Source organism: Falco naumanni, chromosome Z, assembly GCF_017639655.2.
Source record: "Falco naumanni isolate bFalNau1 chromosome Z, bFalNau1.pat, whole genome shotgun sequence".
NCBI classification, from domain to species: Eukaryota; Metazoa; Chordata; class Aves; order Falconiformes; family Falconidae; genus Falco; species Falco naumanni.
The window spans coordinates 75,371,553-75,391,160 of NC_054080.1; the positions used below are offsets into that span (position 1 = coordinate 75,371,553).

The 19,608-nt window shown below is 43.4% G+C and overlaps 1 protein-coding gene across 16 annotated transcripts in view; it reads right to left on the bottom strand.

The window, feature by feature from the left end:
* Positions 1–17,080, bottom strand: part of UNC13B (unc-13 homolog B) — a 214,756-nt gene extending 197,676 nt beyond the window's left edge. For 7 of the 16 annotated variants that reach the window (XM_040579848.1, XM_040579847.1, XM_040579852.1 and 4 more), the window contains exon 1: positions 16,916–17,080. In XM_040579848.1, coding sequence (XP_040435782.1) covers positions 16,916–16,937 — 22 coding nt within the window. In that variant the 5' untranslated portion in view covers positions 16,938–17,080. The remainder of the gene's footprint in view (positions 1–16,915) is intronic. The other 9 variants (XM_040579859.1, XM_040579862.1, XM_040579860.1 and 6 more) reach the window with 2 other exon arrangements.
* Positions 17,081–19,608: the final 2,528 nt, after the last annotated feature.

Below are 19,608 nucleotides of genomic sequence, written 5' to 3' on the forward strand. Positions count from 1 at the left end.
CTTTATCACTACCACTAGCATTCCTTAAGGGTAGATACACGTATGTTAGTTGACTGAGTAATCCCTCCTACCTTTGGCCTGACCTAGCACAGGCAGGCAAGCATCACCTCTGACTGATTGGTCTAATCAGTTAGATTTTTCCTGAGAAGTGGGAAAACTGACACTGAAGTTTCATTATGTTGCGCTTACAAACCAAGAGATGATGCCGTTGTCAAAAGTTTGCTTTCCAAGGGGAGGTGGAAAGCAGACTGTGGTGATGGAGAAATAGGTTTGATACTATTTGTGTAACAGAACACCTATTAAACAAAAAGGAAAATGAGGACGTAGCCAACTTCCCTGATTCTGTAGAACAGCTCCACCTATATACACTTACCATGCAAACACTAAAACCATTTGCTAAAAAACACAGCTAGGAGAAATCTTCTAAAATCTATTTCTTCCTTTTTTGGCTGACCAATACAGACACGTTGCTGAAGATTCACTGAAGTTTCTGCTCAGCACTGCTTTGAACTGAGCAGTGAGGACAGGAACAAAATCTCTTATTCAAATCACTGAGATTATGAGAGGTTAATCCTTCTGACGCTGGCAACACAGACAACTCTGTCAGGTGACCTGGTTCCCTAACCAAGAGGTGAACTCAACAGTAATCCAAGCTGCCTCTTCTCTCCAATATTCTTTTGCAGCCCTTATTTTATTTTATTAGGAAAAGACCTGCTTGGGTGCAACATACTGGAGTGAGTTATTGTGTTTGTAACTGAGAAGACGTATCCTGTTAGACTGTGCTTTGGTCACTTTCCTTTAAGGAGCTCCCTGCAGATAGATTTCTGCTGAACTTTTAAATGTTTTATGATCAGAAGAGATAGCATCACTATCCTGAATCTGTGCCTATTAGGAAAAAAATAAATCCATCAAATCTTTCAGAATTTTTAGATACAGAAGATAAACACTACTGGGCAGAGAATAAGGGAGGCTTCCAATTTTCAGTGGCATAAATTATCTCCTTTCAAGTTCTGTAAGGTTCAGGAATATATTAAGTTAGTGGAAATGCCTTAATTGAATAAGCAAACAAAATCCATGCTACTTAATTTTACACAAAACAGACTTCAACTCATATATGCCCCCAGCTGTCAAAGACTAAGAAATATGCATAATGAAAGCCATATCCTTGCACCAGAAGGCAGGAAAAGAGACAGACTGATAATGTATTAAGTCTGCTAGGAGCCACTGAGTTGGTAAACCGACTTTGCTGATAAGTGTATAGTTCAACCAGCTAACAAGAAAAGTTTCAGTGCAAAAACCACAAGCCAAAGAGAAAAAAAAAAAAGGCAAAAACCCTTAAAACTAATTCAGAAACAAGATGAACAGACAAATGTATTTGTTTGTTTGGGGGGAGGGGGAAGTATTTTGAAAATAAGGTAAACATCTTTACTGAATAATTTCCTCCAAGACACAAAGCATAGGCAGCCGCTGCTCAGACACTACATACAGGTAAAAGCCACCTCATCGACTAGAATCTTGCCAGAGTTACTAGGGCAAGTCACGCTGCCTGGTCATGGCAAGGTAGCAGCTGCTAGAAAACGCAAGTACTCTGGTACCAAACCAGAAAAAAACCCAACAGGAATTACAGATAGAATAAAACAGCTTGTGTGCTCTTCCTTTGCTGGCGTGTTCTTTTCTCCTGAGTCAACATAAGCACTGAAGTCATCCCAAATGACTCAGGTTTCTACACTCCCTGTTCAGATTTAGTTCCAATGAGATGCACCCTGGAACCAGAGTTGCTGACTAACCACACCAGAAGTAACCTCACCTAATCACAGCCTTGGTATATTTGCTGGTAGTTTCGATTTAAGTTACCGGATTGCAAGCAACCAACCAACTGGAACACAGCTATTTGTCAAGCAGGACTGAGCACACGCCTGCCCTGAAAGGCATCGAGCTAAAAACTAATACTAAAAAATATCATTGTCCAACTTCAGAAGTCTAGCATATTCACCAAAAGAGAAATTCAAAAATAAAGCAACAGCACATGTGGTGCATTCAGTAACTTTTTTTTTTTTAACAGCAAAAACATCCCACCATACTACAGCAAATGACAAGCTCCCAGGAAAAACAGCACCTGTGTTTTCCTGCACCAAATAATGGAACATGACTGATCTAGTTTCAAAAAACAGTTTTAATAGAAATATTAATATTGTGTTACTTAAATATTTGCTTGGTTGAATTCAAAAACCAGAGAAAAGATTAATATCTAGGAGATACAAAGAAGCTCACTGTAACCATTAAGAAAGTGTAAAACAACTGTTTAGGATAAAAGTTACAGCGTAACTGATTCCCTGGGAGGATTGGGAGATCTAAGAGAACGCCGTTTGCAGACTCATTCCTTGGCAGCTTGAGTTTGCTCGTAGCATCTAAAAAATGTTCAGACCCCACTGGTCCCTGGAGGACACACACAAATTGTAGAAATAGGGCAGTTAGACTGGCACCAATATTTTTGCAGGGCTTTTTTGCTTAAGGTCTTGGGGCATTGGTCACTTACAATACCTCCCCCCAGAAGGAAGCTGAAAAAGATGGTGTGGGAGCATTTGGGGGTTTTTGCGTTTGCAAAGACAGAATGTGTTTCATAAAATTCAGCCTAGACACTGGTACCTGAGCAGGCACATAACTTACCTCCACCTGGGAGATGGAGATAAATCTCCAGCTGAATGGCTGCTCCCCATGGCAGTTTTACAGCACCTGAAGGAGCCATGTCTCCCAAACACATTAGCATTCACCTGCCAGTATTTTTGTTTTGACACAGCACGTACAAAAAGAACTGAACCACAACCAGGTCTTACTAATGACAAGAATTATGCCCAGGACTGTTCTCCAGAAACCCATGTTGTTTGTTTGCATCTGGGCCTCCATAAAAATTGAAGTGAAATTCCATCTGGCTAAATGCCATTAGAATCAAAATCATTAACTAAACTAAACAGCCTTAGGTAACAATTGGGTATGAGCAAGTTCCCTCACCTGTTCTTTGGGTTTTTAATTATTAGAATTATAACTAAGCAAGATGCTACATCAAAATTTTACCTTACTATACAATTTGTCTATAGCAAGTAGTTGTCAGAGCAGTAATTCACATCATAATGAAGTTAGTGGTGTGAGGATCATAGGACTGGAAGGGCCCTTTGGGATCACCAACTCTAATGCTGGTTCTCCCATCACCTGTCTGTCCCACTTAAGCCATTCAAAATCATTCCTGACTTCCAGCCTATACTTTAATTACTGGCACGCTTATACCTTCTGTATCTTATGTCAACACTATCCTCCACCTTAATGTTTTTCCTCACCCCGTGTTTAATTTCCTGATGTTTTTAATGGATGGACCACTGGTTTCTGTTTATCAGCGCCACGATGCTGAGTCACAAGGACCCCTCAACACCTCTCCTTTTACTAAGCTTTGCATTTTTCAGAAATTCTTGTTATTTGCTTTTAAGTGCATAGGTGGTCTTCATTTTCATTTTTGCTAGCCTCAGGGGCATTGAATCCTTAATGTGCTGTATTTATCTGCTTCCAAATTGATTACGGCATTAGAAGTTGTCTTAAGAACAACTTTGACATGCATATTCCTGCTTCTCTTGCCATGCCACAAGACACCTACCACTTTTCCCATCAGTCTGCAACATTACCAGCTTCTGCTGCAGCCAGTTCTTTACACACTTTACACATCCTTTGCCAATTCCAATTTTCTTCAAAAAGAAATGTCTGCTATGGTGATTTGTGAGATATTACAAAAGTCCAAACAGATGCATGCTTTCACCTAGAAACAAGAGGTTAGCCCAGCACGATCATCCTCTCGCAAACTTGTGCCACATTTTATACCTTCACAATTTATGACCTTCCACACTGCTTCCACCTGTTTATAAAGTTTTTATTATTCTCTCCTGAAAGTTTATTTTAAACCTTGCATATTATCAGTCCTGTCTGCTTTTGAAGTCAAGACCCGTACTTGCCCACATTTATCATCCACCTCCTTATCTTCCTGCCAACCCACAGAAACTACCTTTCTTGTTCTCCAGTTCGGTGGTGCAACTGCAGTTAAACTTCTGCAAACAGAACTCAGATTCCAAGTATTGCATGTTTTAGCACTCTGGGCTGCCGATTACCACACTCGAAATTCAAGGCATTAAAAGTTTTGTTCCCACCTGATACATCTGTGCATAGTTTTGAGCGTCATCCTCCTAAGAAACACAATTCCTACAGTTCAGGGATCATACTTAGATCATCTTTACTCAACTTTACATCTCTGTCCCTATCCACTGCAGCTCAACTCCTTCCTTTGTAAGACTGCCTGTTTCTCTTTTTCACATGACCAAAGCACCTTCTGTTATCTGTTTTAATACTCTTTGCAAGACGTCACCTTGTCTGCAGAGGCAGAAGCCCCTGCCTTAGCCCTGGACTTCCTGATCCTCAAGATACACCTTCCTTTACAAACTGATTTTTTGCCCACACCTCTCAGAGGTTCTGTGTTTGCTCACCATATCGTGACGCAATGATCAGGTGAATCATCAGCTCTGGGGTCATTTCCTAGGTGGAGACTTTTCTGTTATTTGAGATGCTAATATTTACCCCTGTAGCTTCACTGAATTTCATGCCCTCCTCTGTATCCAAGCTCCTTGCTTCACCAAAAAGCTTCTTCAATTTCTCTAGAGACATGTTTCTCTAGGCAGCTGCTAGTCTACATGTTAATCTGTTTAACTTAACCTAGTTTAAGTTGTGATCACTCAAAACCAGTTCGCTTCTATGTCCACCTTCCCTGAAGCATTTTCTGTGCTTTTTAAAGCCACATCTACAGTTAACTCCATTGATTTTATGGCTTCAGTCACTATCTGATGATGAAAATGCCAGATAACACAGCTCTCTATACCCAGCCAAAAGCACTCATTCTCTGGTGTGGGGAGTTGGTCTTTCACAGTGACAATACCCAGAAATACTTCTCTCTAACCATATTACGAGATTTCTACCCACATTTAAATCCTGGACTACGTGCAAGCAGATCTCTTGCGCTATCACAGCAAAATCTCTTATCAGCTCTTCCCAACGCAATTTCAGCCCAGCTGGTTCTCTTTTATCCACACTAATGCTGCTTTACAATTCTGCATCACTAACACACAGTGGAATTTTCCCAGTCACCTTTATTCTTCTCTTCCCAGAGCAGAGCATCTCCTCCAACATCTCTGTCCCCCTCATAATGGCCACTCCTTGTGGCTCCTGCTAATCTTATGAGGGCTAGTTCCGAGTCCGACACCAACACCCCCCCTTCCACCCATTTTAGACACAAGCTCCCCACTTTGCTTTAAAACATTAATGTGTTTGCACCTTCTTGGAAACAAACTCAAAACTACTAATTAAAGTGTTTTTCACTGTTAACTTTATACATCTGTATCACCTGTCATTTCAGGATCACGTAATCCCTATTTCATCTTCAACATCAGCTCTTTCCTGGTGCTCTGTGAGGAAAAAAAATAGAATGCAGGCCCCCAGCAAGCACACACAGGGTTAATATTCAGACTTCCGTCATGTGCTGCTCTGCTCCGGTAAAGCCTCAACACATTTCTGTATCTCTGACCAAAGTGCCAGAGATACACAGAATAGTAATTTCAAACTCAAGTTTACAATGGAAGTGAAAGGTTTGTCAGTAGAGCTCCGTGAAACCACACTCCTCCACGGGACCAAGCATAACAAAATACTGACCTAACACTGCAACCCAATAGGTCACGGCACATTGTGATCGCTTTTTAACCGTGGAAAAATATGTAAACATTTCTCATTATAGTCAGATTAGTCATAATAAAACAGCCATGTACCTCTGCTCAAGCAACAGACATTACCAAACTCCATTTTTTTCCAATCCACAAGTACTGTAAGGGCGACAAGTACAAATTTTGTGACAGCTTCTCTGATCTAAGGAGGGGCACGCCAGCTTCTGCTGTTGGTGGTGCTGAAGCTAGAAACTCAGTCCAGTCTAAAAAGCATGAATTTGTCACACATGATGATAATCAACAACGCTGCTGAGATCTGTAGGAAATCCCTCAATTTTAATTCAGAATCTGATCTTTTTCTAGAAGACTCTAAGTTGTTTTACTAAAAAATGCTATGTCCTACAGAGGGTCATATTAGATGATTACAACAATCCATTCTGGCCTTACAACCATAGAGTTTCTAAGCAGTTAATCTCCTCAAAAAATCTCCTACTAAAATGGAGCATACACAGACTCCACTTACTTAATTTGATATGTCAAAATCTAATAAAATTTTGCACATGCAGCAAGTACGTACCAGGTACGGAAGGCTGAAATAAAATTACTGTTTCATATCCATCTTTCCCTCCCCACCAATCCATATCCACGTTGTGTGCCAAATTCAAGTCGCATACTACAAGTCTAGGTTCAGATCAGGAGTTCAAGGTTGGGGGATGTTTGAAACAGGAAATAAAAAGAATTTATTTCGTTAAAAAATAAGACTTTACTTATCTATAAAATGGCATGATTTTATTAGCATTAGAACTCCCACAACCAAAAAAGGCGGCGGTCTCAGCTTTCTAGTAATTTATGGCCCCTCAGACTTCTCAAAGAGGAGGCACATGAAGTGTGCCTTCCACAGAGGCCAAAGCATCTTCTGAACACCACCTGCTTGCCTGTAAAGAAGTCTCGTGAAAAAGAGTAACTCATGAAACTAGGAAGTTGAACAAAACAGGAATGACACATAATTTTCTAACACGTGTGTAGCAGTTTACTCAGCAGTCAAATTCCTTCCTCACTCAAAGCTGATAAGCTACCTTGGCATCATCTCAATTAGTGTCTGTTACTCCTGGCCTGATAGGAAGAAACAGTTATTAAAGATTTACAGCCCAACAGTTTGTAGATCCCCAGTGTATAATTGCCGCCCTAACGCTCCACAGGGACTTCATCTGCGAAGGCCTGTGGTTGTCGCAACAGAAAACTATGACAACTAAACGTGGATCATCACAAGAACTGGAAGTCTGAAGTCCCTGGACATTTCCTGAAAACACGTTCTGAGGTTTATACAGGCCCTCAGGAAAGGAAAATGTCTCTAAAAGATTTCTCTCCAGAAATTTAAACATATTCATATATATACTTGGAAACTAGTATGTTTGCTAAGCAGAAAATTTCAGTTTACAACATAGCTTAAGTGAAATTTGACCCCCAGTTTCTTCACACCTAGCCTTTCCATTGCTACCTGACTATATGGAACTGTTTTGAAATATGCTTAAAACATATTTTAGAGCAATTAAAAAACAAACAAAACCAAAAGCAAACAAACATAAAAAAAAAAATCAGCAACAAAAAAAACCAAACACCAAACTCTGTTTAAAAACCACTGTACAAACTGAGTTCTATCAACCTGGTCAAGGATTTGCTGGGGGAAAAAAAAAAAAAAAAGGGCAAAAAAAAAGCGCCTTACAGTAAGTAACCTCTTTGTGATACTCAGGACACCAACAATCAGTACAAAGAAGAATAAAGCACACAGCTCCCCACACTTGAAGTTTATAAATCTATCTGGCCTCAATTAGATATCCACTGACACAAAAAATAGAATAAACCTATGACAACTCCAAAAATTATGGCAAGCCAGGAAAGATGGCCAGGGAAAAGTCCCGTGAAGGTTTAGAAGCACAGCGTATGTTCATCAGCACACGAGGCTCCAAACCAGTGCCTGACTGGGGGTTTGCTCTCTGTGCACAGCACCGCTACCCACCCGCCTCCCAGCTCAAGGGCTGCCCTGGTACAGCTGAGCAGAGAGAACGCCTGGTGGCACAACATCACAAAAATGCCACGCAGCAGGACAACACATTTGCTACAACATCATAGAGAAAGTTCAAGCAACGCTTGTCTGTTCCAAACCAGTAAACCATCTCCCAGCCCAGGCCTCGGACAACAGCCCTACATCATCCTCCCGAAGAGGTTTCAGGTGATTCAGTCCCTCCATCAGTCCATTCTGCCTTACCCAAGCGTGCCTGCATCCCTGCCACAGCCTGCACCACTTGCTGCCGTAAAAGTTTAGAAGAATGAAAGCATTTAATGGGCCACCAAACTTAGGTCCAGATCCAAATTCCTTTCCTCAGGAGAGGCCAACAAAGAGGACAGCAGGTTGGTTACATGTTGCAGACTTCATTTGGACAGAGGGGTAACCCAAAAAGTCCTTGCATGTAGATTTTTTTAAAATTATGTTTTTTAAACTGCCTACATTGGCTTGAGCTGAGAAAATAAGCATTGCGTGTGCCAATACTTGAAAGTGTAATTCTGCAGTTATGTTATACCTAATGATTATGTCTCCACGGTGGAAATGCTGGAGTCTGTTTAGCAGAGCATTTAGCTGTAAAGAATTAACAGAGTTAAATCACAGGAGCTTTAAGTAATAAGGTTAAAACCAGTATTCCTTAAAGGGACATGGTCAAGCCTGGAAGCCAAACTTCTTTTAAAACTCGCCAACAGTTTTATGCTAGAGATTATCTCTAACACCACATTCCCTCTTATCCCTCATCTGACATGCCACTCCCAGTCCCATTCACTTTCCATTCATATGGGATGGCCAAACTACAAGGAAGACCATCAGGAGTCTGAGGTCAGCAAAACGTTGTTGAAAGCTCATACCTTCTTTAGGTTTCTAAATGCCCCAACTCCCCAAACATAGGTAAGAAAAAAAAAAAAAAAGGGGGTGGGGGGTGAGGGAGAATCAGGTTTTTCATCCCTTTAACACACTTTCTAAGCCATGCATCCTGCCCAGCAATGTTAAGACCCTCACAAATTTAAGCCCGGCCAGCAAAAGTGAATCCTGTGCTAAGTGGGTGAAGTTTATAGACACCTGACACCAGCTCAGTTTAATTTTCTCCCAGTATAAGATTTCCATAAACTGAAGGTCTCTGAACATATGCTTCAATGTTGAATGCATGTACCCAACCCTCTTACCATTCTTTTCAAATCCCACCCCAACTCATCTGACAAAAGAATGAACATATAGACACTCAAGAGCAGTGTGCTAGAGGGAACATAAACTGAGTCACAACCATTACCTAGCAGTTCCCTTCATTTTTAAGATGCCCTCACCTAGCTGTCAGAGAGACAGTGTACCTGCCAGTGCCATGCTTCAGTTCCTTGCCACTTACCACAACAGCAGGACATGAAACCATGCCACAGCATGGTGCTTATGAAGTTCAGCCAACACCAGCCAAAAGAATTCCTCAGCTGAGGATTTATCATCTAACTTGATCCCATGGCCACCACTGGTCTCTTGCACTCCACACTGCACAAGAAGGAAACTTATTATCTGTAGGTAGTCTGTGTTATATAGTAGTCAGAAGTGTAATTAATCAATGTTTCGAAATTAATAATGGGAAAATAATTTAAAAGGACATTGAGGAATCTATTTTGAAAGCCTGGTGAAGGAGGTAGGCAGCGCAACCTTCTGTGATACACCAAGTAAACCTCACTTGCATCTTTTAATTAAGCTATCAACCAGAGGTTTCTCAGTTTAATTTAAAAAAAAAAATCTGGATTAAAATTGAAGCTTTCTTCCTAGCTGAAGTAGAAATATAGATGCTTACCATGTATTTCATAATGTATTTAACTGAAATCTGTGATCTCATCACAAAAGACAGTATTAGTCATATGAAAACAGCTGAACAGAGAAATGCTGGAGCATTCATATGCCTACCAGTACTTCTTCAGTTCTTTTAAAACTTGTGAATTTGAGTTCCAACTCGAAAACTGTTAAACAGAAAACAACTATTTTGGATCCCCACCATGATTTACTTCTACAAAGCAATTATTTAAAAGTTACCTGCAGTATTGTGATCAAAACAAATACAACAAACAACAATGCACGAGGGACATTTTAGACGTGGTTAATTTCATAAAGTTGAGGATAACTGTTAGAAAAACGGCTGAGAAGAATAAACCAAAACTGTGATATCAGAAGCAGGAATCATTTATTAAGTTTTCTAGGAGGTCAAAAAGCCATTTCTCAAGCAAGATCAGCTGACGTCCGTTCTACCCCACAGAGCTATAAGCCATGGTAAACTATACAAGAAATAAACAGTATTAATACAGGTTGGGTAGCCCTAGGTGGTGGAAGCTAGATGGCAGGGGAAAACGAGAGTTAAATGTAACAAAAAATCTTAATCATGTTAAAGAAAAAACACCAACAAGGATACTGCCCTCACATTCCATCACTTGGCTTAACTGCTAATGGTGAAGAAGCAATAGGCATCCAATAAACATTTCCCTGTGCTCTGGAAGAGGCAAGTACCTGTGAGATCAGGTATTTTCCAGCCCATCAATAAATGAAGATGACGTTAAATATCCAAGATGCAAATAATAAAAGCCAGAAGGTCTAGACAACTGCCATTCAGATATTAGGAAAGAATTCTGTAGCCCAGTGACATTTGCTTTAAATGCATCCTGAGAGATTAGAAAACAGACTCCAAGGAGATCAGAGTATGGCACTCGACACTCAGCGCACACTTGTAGGACAGGTACCTGCAGATGACTGAGCACACCAGACAAAAGCCTCAAATGTCTAAGGAGTTAACGTTCTGGAAAAATTATGCCTACTATTCACAACCAGTTTGGAAAGACTGATCTAAACCATACAGATCGGACACGCAATTTGTTGAGAGACATGACTCATGAGCGCAAGACAGTTGCATTAAAGTGTAAAACTACACAGTATGGTGGAAAGCCAGTGAAACAGTTTAACCGTTAGCCGCTTGACCAGTCATGATTAGTGGGGTTTCACATAGCGAATGCCTGCCATGTTTCAACATTTTCACTCCTAGATTGATCATTTGCCATTTACACAAAACCAAGCAGGAAACAGAAGGCAGTGAAGGCATAAATAATAAAAGCAGCATTATGCACAGCAGCCTAGTCAGGTATAAGGAGGCCCTAAGATAAAAGAAAATCCACCTGAAATCCTGCTAAATCCAGAGAGATCTGATCCAAACACCCAGAATATACCTACAGAATAAGAATCTGTATCACTGAAAGCATCTGCCAAATTTTACAGGTCACAGTAGACAAGCAAAACATTATTTCAGCAAAGTCCTTGGCAAAGACAGACAATGCATGCACAGATAAGCATGAGCTGGCAATAAGAATAAAGCAGATTTTAGTTCTCCATTTAATGATGATGAGATCAACCCAAGAATATTAAATGCAATTTTCATTTCTATGGAAACTTTAGAAGTATGGTCAGAAAATACAGACTGCAAAGAAGAGCAAATTCAAATGCTGAAGAGAATCCTTTCAAACTACAGACTCCAGAAGTCTGTCTAACAAGAGACATATTGCTTTCACATACTTTCACACCAAGAAAATACGAGGTACTAACTAGTAAACTTTAACCTACCAAAGAGGCAGAGTAAGGGAAAAACCTACACAACCTAACAGCAGCTTGCAATTCATTTGCAAGACCAAACAATGAAATAACTGAATGAAAAAGCAAGAGAGAAAGTTACTAGGCATATCACTCTGGTTTAAGCTTTCTTGGAAGAGCACTGAGAACAGCTTTTACCAAATGACTGAAGTATTTTCCAAAACATTGAGCAAAAATTTGATCACAAGGCATGAAAAAAATATGTAGGAAGAAATTTCAAGAGAAATTTATAAGAAGATCATTTGCCACCAGACATATCCATTTCACATGCCTCCAAGTCAAATATTTGAAATAAGGTGCTGGGTTTAAAAAAGCAATTTCATTTGCCTGATCTTTATATGCCATCACGTAAATCGCAAATAGCTCTGAGAATGTTACGGTTCAAAATCAGGATCTTTCAGCATTTGGATTAAATCCAACACTGTATGTTAGTAACAACTTAAATTTAAGTTTGACCTGGCAGGTCCCAAGCTGAAGGAGTCAACTGAGAGGACACCAAGTGAGCAAGAAGAAAGCAGACACTATTCAAATCCAGGAAGAACCTCTGTACGTTTCCTTCCTCCCACTGAAAATTACAGGGGGGGGATTAGTAGGTCCTAGTCCCTAAATAATTAAAACAAAGATTCCACACTGTTCATGGAAACTTTTGCAGTAACAGTGTTCAAAGCTGAAGGAGTGAGGGTTTGAAACAGAAAAACGAATGACCACCCGTGCATCACAAGGCAAATGCAGTCTACAGGTCCTCAACATTCCTATTATTTAACAACAGAAGCAGCTTGAAAGTCTTAAGAGTTTTCTCTCCAGTTAAGCCACCAATTACAGTCTACAAACCCCAAACTTCAGTCTCAACGCAAAGAAACTCCTTCAGTAGCGAAGACTCTTTTATCTTAGTGTTATTATCCAAATTTCTAACACATTTTATTTTGTTCCAACACTACATAGACTGGTAGCTTCCTGACTAACTGCAGCTAGAGGAACCAAGTTCATAATACTTACGACCAAATTCTTCAGGAAGCATTACATTTTTATTAATACCCTACCTTTATAACTTCTACTTCTGCTACCACTTTTAATTTAATTTAAGTCAGATTCTGGTTTTTGCCATTTTGATTTACACAAAGACAGGGAGGGGTTTTTTTCAGTTCTGTAACCATTTCAGAATACTGTCACAACACAGCAATACAATCACCCGATTGCTATGAGTGCTGTTTGCAAGTGTGCAATGTAGAGAGCTCCAGCGAGAGACCTTCTCCCCCCATGAGACAGAAAGAGCTGGAGCCACTCCATTCTGCCTTACAGAGAGAAAACAGCCTGAGTTGAGGCTATCGCTTCACGGGTGGGGGTGGAAATCCTTTAACACAAGGAAAAAGCCCTGACATTTGGCTGCCAGACTTCTAGTTACAAAGATTTCTAAGTACTCCACAAGAGGAACATGTTTTCATTTCTGTTACTGTTAACAACCATTTCCATTTTCCCTGTTTGGTTCTTTCACTTGGACGTCAAGAGTTCAATTCGGTGGAAGGGCACTGTAATTTGAATTTTTCTGGCAATACAGGGACACACAGTTAAGTTCACTGAGCAGCATTCCAACACTCCAGCTATTCTGGCAACTGGATAAGCAAGGTTTAGTAACTCTTCAGAGCAGCAGAAAGATAAACAGCAGGCATAAAATTCTAGAGGTTAGGGACGGGTTTTTTTAAGTGCAAGACCTGAAGAGATCACCTAATTCAATCTCCTGCAAACCTCAGGCAGCAAGATCTCGTACAGATACTGCAAATCAGGCCCCAAGACAAAAGCACATTAGACAAAAGCACTAGGCACTCCTGGGGCCAAGCCAGGTACCCTGCACAGCGATAATGGCACATCTCCACCGCCAACAGCCTTGCAACAGCACAGTACGTCAGACATCGATGGAGTGAACAGGACAGGCGAGTTATGAAACAAAGAGACACAATTTTTACTACAATTCTCAGGTGGATAAAGTAGGTCATGAAGTTAGGAATACAACACTGAAGACACAGCATAAACTGATATAAAGCAGAGAGGAGGAAAACTAGAAGACAACCATCACTATTTCGAGACAGCAAGAGCTGGGGACAAAGTGAGATATAATAAAGGTGAGCAAGTGAAACAGTGTGAAATATGTCTGGGGACTACAATGTAAACAGAGCAAAGGAGCCGATGACAGAGCACCTGTAACCAGGTGATCCAGCCTCAGCAGGGTCCTCCTTTGCTATGACCTTGCAAGCGGTGCTGAGATAGCAGTTACTTCTATCTGTAAGTCAGAAGACAGGAAAGCTCAGAACAAGAATCAGTTGAGAACTCGGGTAAAATCAAGACTTCCAAGAAAAGGCCAAGAAAGTTAACGACACAATACTGATGTGAAAAACTAGACTGTTTCACTGGGATTAGTTTTATTTAATATGTGCTATTTTCACAAATACAACACTAAATGCAAACTAAATAAAGCAAACTATGCCAAGAGAAGATTATCAGACATAATCCAGACACAGCTGCTCTAAACAGGAGTATATGCAATCTCTTTTGCACTTAAGCAGTAGAATCAAAATATGAAGAAGTCTCCTCTAAAAGCCTCAGTCATGTAATATTCAGGATTTGTTTTCTCCTTCACTTCACTTATACCCTCTGCATATTTTCCTGCTCCAAAAGAACCCCTTAATTTGCTTCTACAACAGCCTGTTACCACTGGCTCACGTCACACATCCTCTGTACACTTGCAGGTGACCCCAGATGCGCAATTCCTCTGGGCTTAGGTTTTCTGTCAGGTACTTCTATGGCAGAAAGAGCACAATGATTCTGAAGAAAAAACAACCAAAAAACCACCCCTGATTCCTTCTCTAGGAAGAAGATGTAAAAGAAATGTACCACTAAATACGAGATCAAGAAGCCATGCATGTTAGCTGCTCTTTCAGGAACAAAGGCAGCACTCAGACATGTTTGGTGTGCACTGTTTTAGATTAACTATTCATTAAAATACTATATTATGTGCGGGGATAAATCAATTAATTACAACACTATCTTTCTGGCTGCCAGCCTTTGTTACACTGCCATTGAGGGGGTTTTCCCCATTTCCCTTTATCTGTTAAACTGCATTTCAGAGGCTATTAACAGTGTCCCAGTCACCTACACTTATTTCACAGTTCCTTTTATTGTCTTTGTTTTTTAACCTCAGGTCTACAGCATCCAACCTCATGTTATTACGCAGTCTTATGTGTGCACCATTTTTAATGGAAAACCCCCTCAGCTTTTCCAACTTTCTTATTAACAGCTGTGCTGCTTTCTCAGCAAGATTAATTTCAGTAGAAAGGCAAAATACATTGTAAAAGTGGCACTTTACTTGCAAAGAAGTGACAGTTAATATAGCTTTCTTCTCCTTGCCCCAAAAGTTACTGTTTTATCTCAGCTCCTGGTATATATTTTGTTTTTCAGATGGCTCTGCCTCTGCATACTTCCATTTTAGGTGTAATGGTTCATATTGTGAGATCTCACCAGCTCATTCTTTCAGCCGTGGCTATTTCAGAAAACCTGTTTCTTCAAGTTTAGTAAACTGGCTACATTCTGCATTCTTGTAAGTTGCTCAGTATCATCTATCTAAATTACTGCTGGCATTTTCTACTGTCTTAGCACAGCACTGAAAATTAAAGATATAATTTTCACAGTAATCCTCCATCACCCACAGTCACCACCAGCCACCTCGAGTTTCTTCCTTAGCTCTTTACACATAACTAAAGAGTAAGCCAAACACAAAAGCACATCATTCCAGGCTGCTGAAATGCTTTTGTCCCAAAGACTCCATGGACCAAGAAGTAACACCCTGAAAAGGCAAGACAGTTTCAATGACTCAGTCATCCAGTCACGATCTTTCACTACCCTTAGTAGCTGGGGTGTAAGTACCTCTTTAACACAGTCAGCTCCAAGTGGCATCAAAACCACATTTCTTTAAAGGACAGCCTGCGAACATTTTGAGGATAAACAAACAAGAAGAATGAAGAAACACCTGTAACGTATAAGCATCTTTGAGCTAGTAAGAATGAGCTTCAGTGAAGGCATTTTGGCAAAGCCTTCAAAATAGACAAGTTTACCAGAGATGCTACTCATGCTTCACAGTTTACACAGAACTACATCAAAAGCATTTTTAAGATAAACTTCACAGTTATACACCTCTCCTATCTCCTTAAACACAATATGTGTTTCAGAGAAGGACGGAAACTTAATTTAAGAACGCCCTCTTGCAAGAACAGCACTCTCCCCGAAATCACACACACTCAAGATACTCTGCTGGCATCTTTTTATTAAGACCATCATCAAAAGAAGGATTTTGATTCAAAAACGTGACAAACAGCTGGATGAAGAGCTGTTATCAAATCAACAGATGTGAACCAAAGAAGAGTTAAACTGTCATCAGCACACCAGTGCCAGGGGTTTTTTTTAATCATACCTGGCAAAGGAGTTGAGAACATTAAAACTGTACTTTTAAGCCGCGGGGCACGACTGGCGTGCAGGGATGTGCTGTGATCACAGTGCTCAGTGCAGGACGCTGAGAGGAGGCACGTCCCAGTGGCGTGAGCCCTGGCAGATGGCTTTCCCCGGGATTTTTTTTTTTTTTTCCTCCACAAGAGAGCAAGAAATTGAAAAACGGAGATAGAGAGCAAGCCGCTAGCACTATAATGCAGCCTGCACGAGAAAGTGCTGCTTTTCAGTAACCTGGTCAGCAAGGGAGCAAGGCTCGATAGCAGGACGAGGGGGTAATTAGCGACGTATCTGCAATAATTGTGCACGTTACGAGCGACCACACGGAGCGCGACAAGCGCAGCGTTCAGGCGGGTGACAGCAGCCTGCCTCCTGCCAGCGCAGTTTCACTCGGCGGCAGCGTTTCAACTCGTGTTCAAACGAACTCGGAAAGTCAAACACGGCTCCTCCCGGCCGCCGGGGCCGCGGCGCCGGGCGGGACCGCTGCCCCGCCGCACCCCGCACCCCCAGCCCCCGGGCCCCGCAGCCCCGGGGCGGGCGCCTCATGGCGGGGGCTCGGGCTGCCCGGGGACCGTCCGCCCCATCCGCCGCCCTGGACGGAGCCGCGGGCTCAGCCGAGAGGTCACCGGGACGTCCGGCGCCGCGTCCCGCAGACACAGTCGCTGATTTAACGCGGAAAACGGTCGCCGCACACGCCCGAAGGCTCCCAGCCGCGTCCCGCCGGGAGCGGGGCGCCAGGTGACAGCTCGCTCGGGAGCCAGGTGCCGGCGGCGGGCAGGCTCGGCCTTCCCGGGGGGGGGGGGGGGGGGGACACCGGCTTCGTCCCGCGCAACTCCCCACCGTGGCGGCGGGACGGCACCGCGTGGGCACCCGGCCCGGCTTGAGGCGCCCGCGGCACCGGCCACCCCCGGCCCCGCCCCGCCCCGCCGGCGCCCCCCGCCGCTCCCGCGGGAGCCCGGCCGCCCCCCGCCGCCGCCCCGCTCACCTCGCACACACAACAGCGACATGGCGGCGGCGGCCGCCGCACCTCAGCTGCCGCCCCGCCAGCCGCCCCCGGCTCGCCTCATGCCGCCCCGCTGCCACAGGTCGGGGCGGGGGGGGGCGGGGGGGCGAGGCGGCGGCGCCGTGAGCCGGGGCGGAACCGCCCCGCGGAGGGGAGGGGCGGGGGCGCCACCGGGCGGGGCGGGGCAGGGCGGGGCCCCCCCTCCCAACGCGCTGCCGTCGCCACCCCCGCGGCGGCCGACAGGGGGCGCCGCTGCCGCAGCCCACCCCCACCCCCCCCCCGTCGCCACGGCAACCGCCCGGGCCTCGGGCTGCGGCGTGCTGGAGCTGTCGCCGTCGACCCCCCCCCTCCCCGAAATTAACCCCCCGCAATTAACACAGCGGGAAGGAAAGGCCGCGGCTGGGCGGGCCGCACCGGGACGGGTTCCCGGGGCGTCGTGTGCGGGCGAGAGGGCCCGGGGGCGCCGGCAGCCGCGGGGTCAGGGCGGCGGGGACAGGGCCCCGGTCCCTGAGGAGAGGCAGGGCTGTTGGCGGGGGGGTGGCGGGGTGGTACTTTGCCTCTTTTTTTTTGCTTGTTTTCTGCTTTCTCACTTTTACTCCCGCAAGGTAAGAGCACTTACTGCACCGGTGACGTCCTGCCTGTGTCTGGGAGCCGTTCCCAACGTTCCCACCCACCTGACCTGGAACAGGCTCTGCTTTATCACGGTGCGATGCTCGACTGATGCACAGCAGTGGCCACCCATATCCCCCCACGTAGCAACAGCCACCAGGGAACACTCTGGAAAGAGCAGGGACAGGACAAGCAGGTGTGACACTGTGTCTGAAGCTCTCCCTCAGTACCCCTCCAGCTCTGAGGGTTTCCAGAGCCTGATGTGTTTGTGCGGTTAGTAACCCCCCAATCCATCTCTCTGCTGATGCATTGTCTCTCAGACCCCTGCAAAGTCCTTCCCTCCCTGTCTACTGGTAAGACAATCCACATGCTGCCTGTTGCAGGAAGAACCACGCTTTGGTGTCCCGTGAGCCTAGGAATTCTAGTGGTTTTTTTCTGACGACCTCTAATGCTTTCAGTGCTGCTTCTTCCCAAACTATAAATAACCATAACACTGCAGGATGTGCTTCTAGTTCCAAACAGAGGATCCAAGGTGAAACAAGTAATTTATAACATTGAAACTCAACAGCAAAGTGTCATATAATTTGATTGCTATTGCATTGATGTTTAGAATAGCCCAAAAGTCTACACAGAGGATAGAGGACAAGGCTCCTAGCTGGGCATTTCAAAGACACCACAAACGTTTCCAAAACTCAGACCTAGACAGGAGAGAACTTACTTTTGCCCCGTCCAGTACAGTGTGTTTTCCTGCCCTTAGGTTTGCGGCACAGAAGTGTATCAGCCAAGGAAATATGTCAAAAAGATTCATAAAGCTGCTCTGAGGTACCAAGAGGAACCACTTGGGAGGAAAAACCGTGATGTTCCTATAAACAAAAAAGCAGACTGCGTGCTAAAGGTGTCACCAGAAGCAGTCTTGAGGGACTGAGAACACTTCCACTTTGCAGTGTGAATGTGAACTGTTACTGCAGCTCCCAAGTGCCAGCACTGAGGCAGGCAGGGAAGACTCACACAGCACCTGGTACCTATCTTGCCACAGCTTGTAATGCTGCCATAATACAGAAATTATCTCACCAAGGGCAGATGATGTCATATGCATTTTAAAATCATAGTAATGCGTTATTAGCAAGCATGGCAATCAAGTAAGCATCCTGTAGCTAGGATGAAATATCTTGCTATGAGCAATAACTGTGAAGGCTGGGATTATCATAGCTGTTACGAATTCCCCAGAGTTCTGATGTCTAATTAGATGCAACTGTTTTACCAGTCTTTATCTAATCAAAAGAGGCCATTTGTGTAACTCCCAGTCCCAAATAAAGTGGTTATTTGTGTGTCTGTCTGTCCATCCCTCCTCTCCTTTTTGCTTCAGATGGGCTAGAAGAAGCACCATGACACTACTGCAAAACTTTTGCAAATTAGAATTACCCTCTTCTAAATTATGCTTGCTCCTTGAAATCAACTTCCTTATTTTCCCAGCTGAAGTGACACTCCCCAAATGCATCTTCCTCTTGTTATTTTTTCTAGTTCTTCCTTTGGACATTGTTTTCATAAATCCAAAAACAGTTTAGCAATAAAAGCACTGCAATAGGAAGAGAAACTGTACCACTTCCTGTGTTGTCCTTAACCTCTTAAACGTGAACAAACTTTCCAGATCTGTTTCTATAAATCCACAAAAAGGAATGCCAGGTTCATAAACATTTAACTACAAGCAAAGCCCCAAATCCTGTTGTAGCAGACTGGATCTAAATTCTGCAGCTGACAGCATGCTCTGGTAGCACAGGCAGCAGTCTGTCAGCAGTGTATCTTTTTTTAAATGGAGAATTCTACCCAATTAAGGAGGAAAAATACAGCGCAGCGGGCACACTACAGTAACCTTCACACACACTGAAACTGTATGTCTTTCTGAACAAAGAATGAGGTACTCTACAAACTCAGAAAGAAGGAGTTACTGCCAGCTCCAAAGTGATACCCAATTTTCCCTCCCTGCAAAGCAAGAGTTAATTTTCTCTGGCTACTCAGACACCAGCCATCCACCTTGGTCTCAGTTTACCTGCTGTTGGATAGTAATA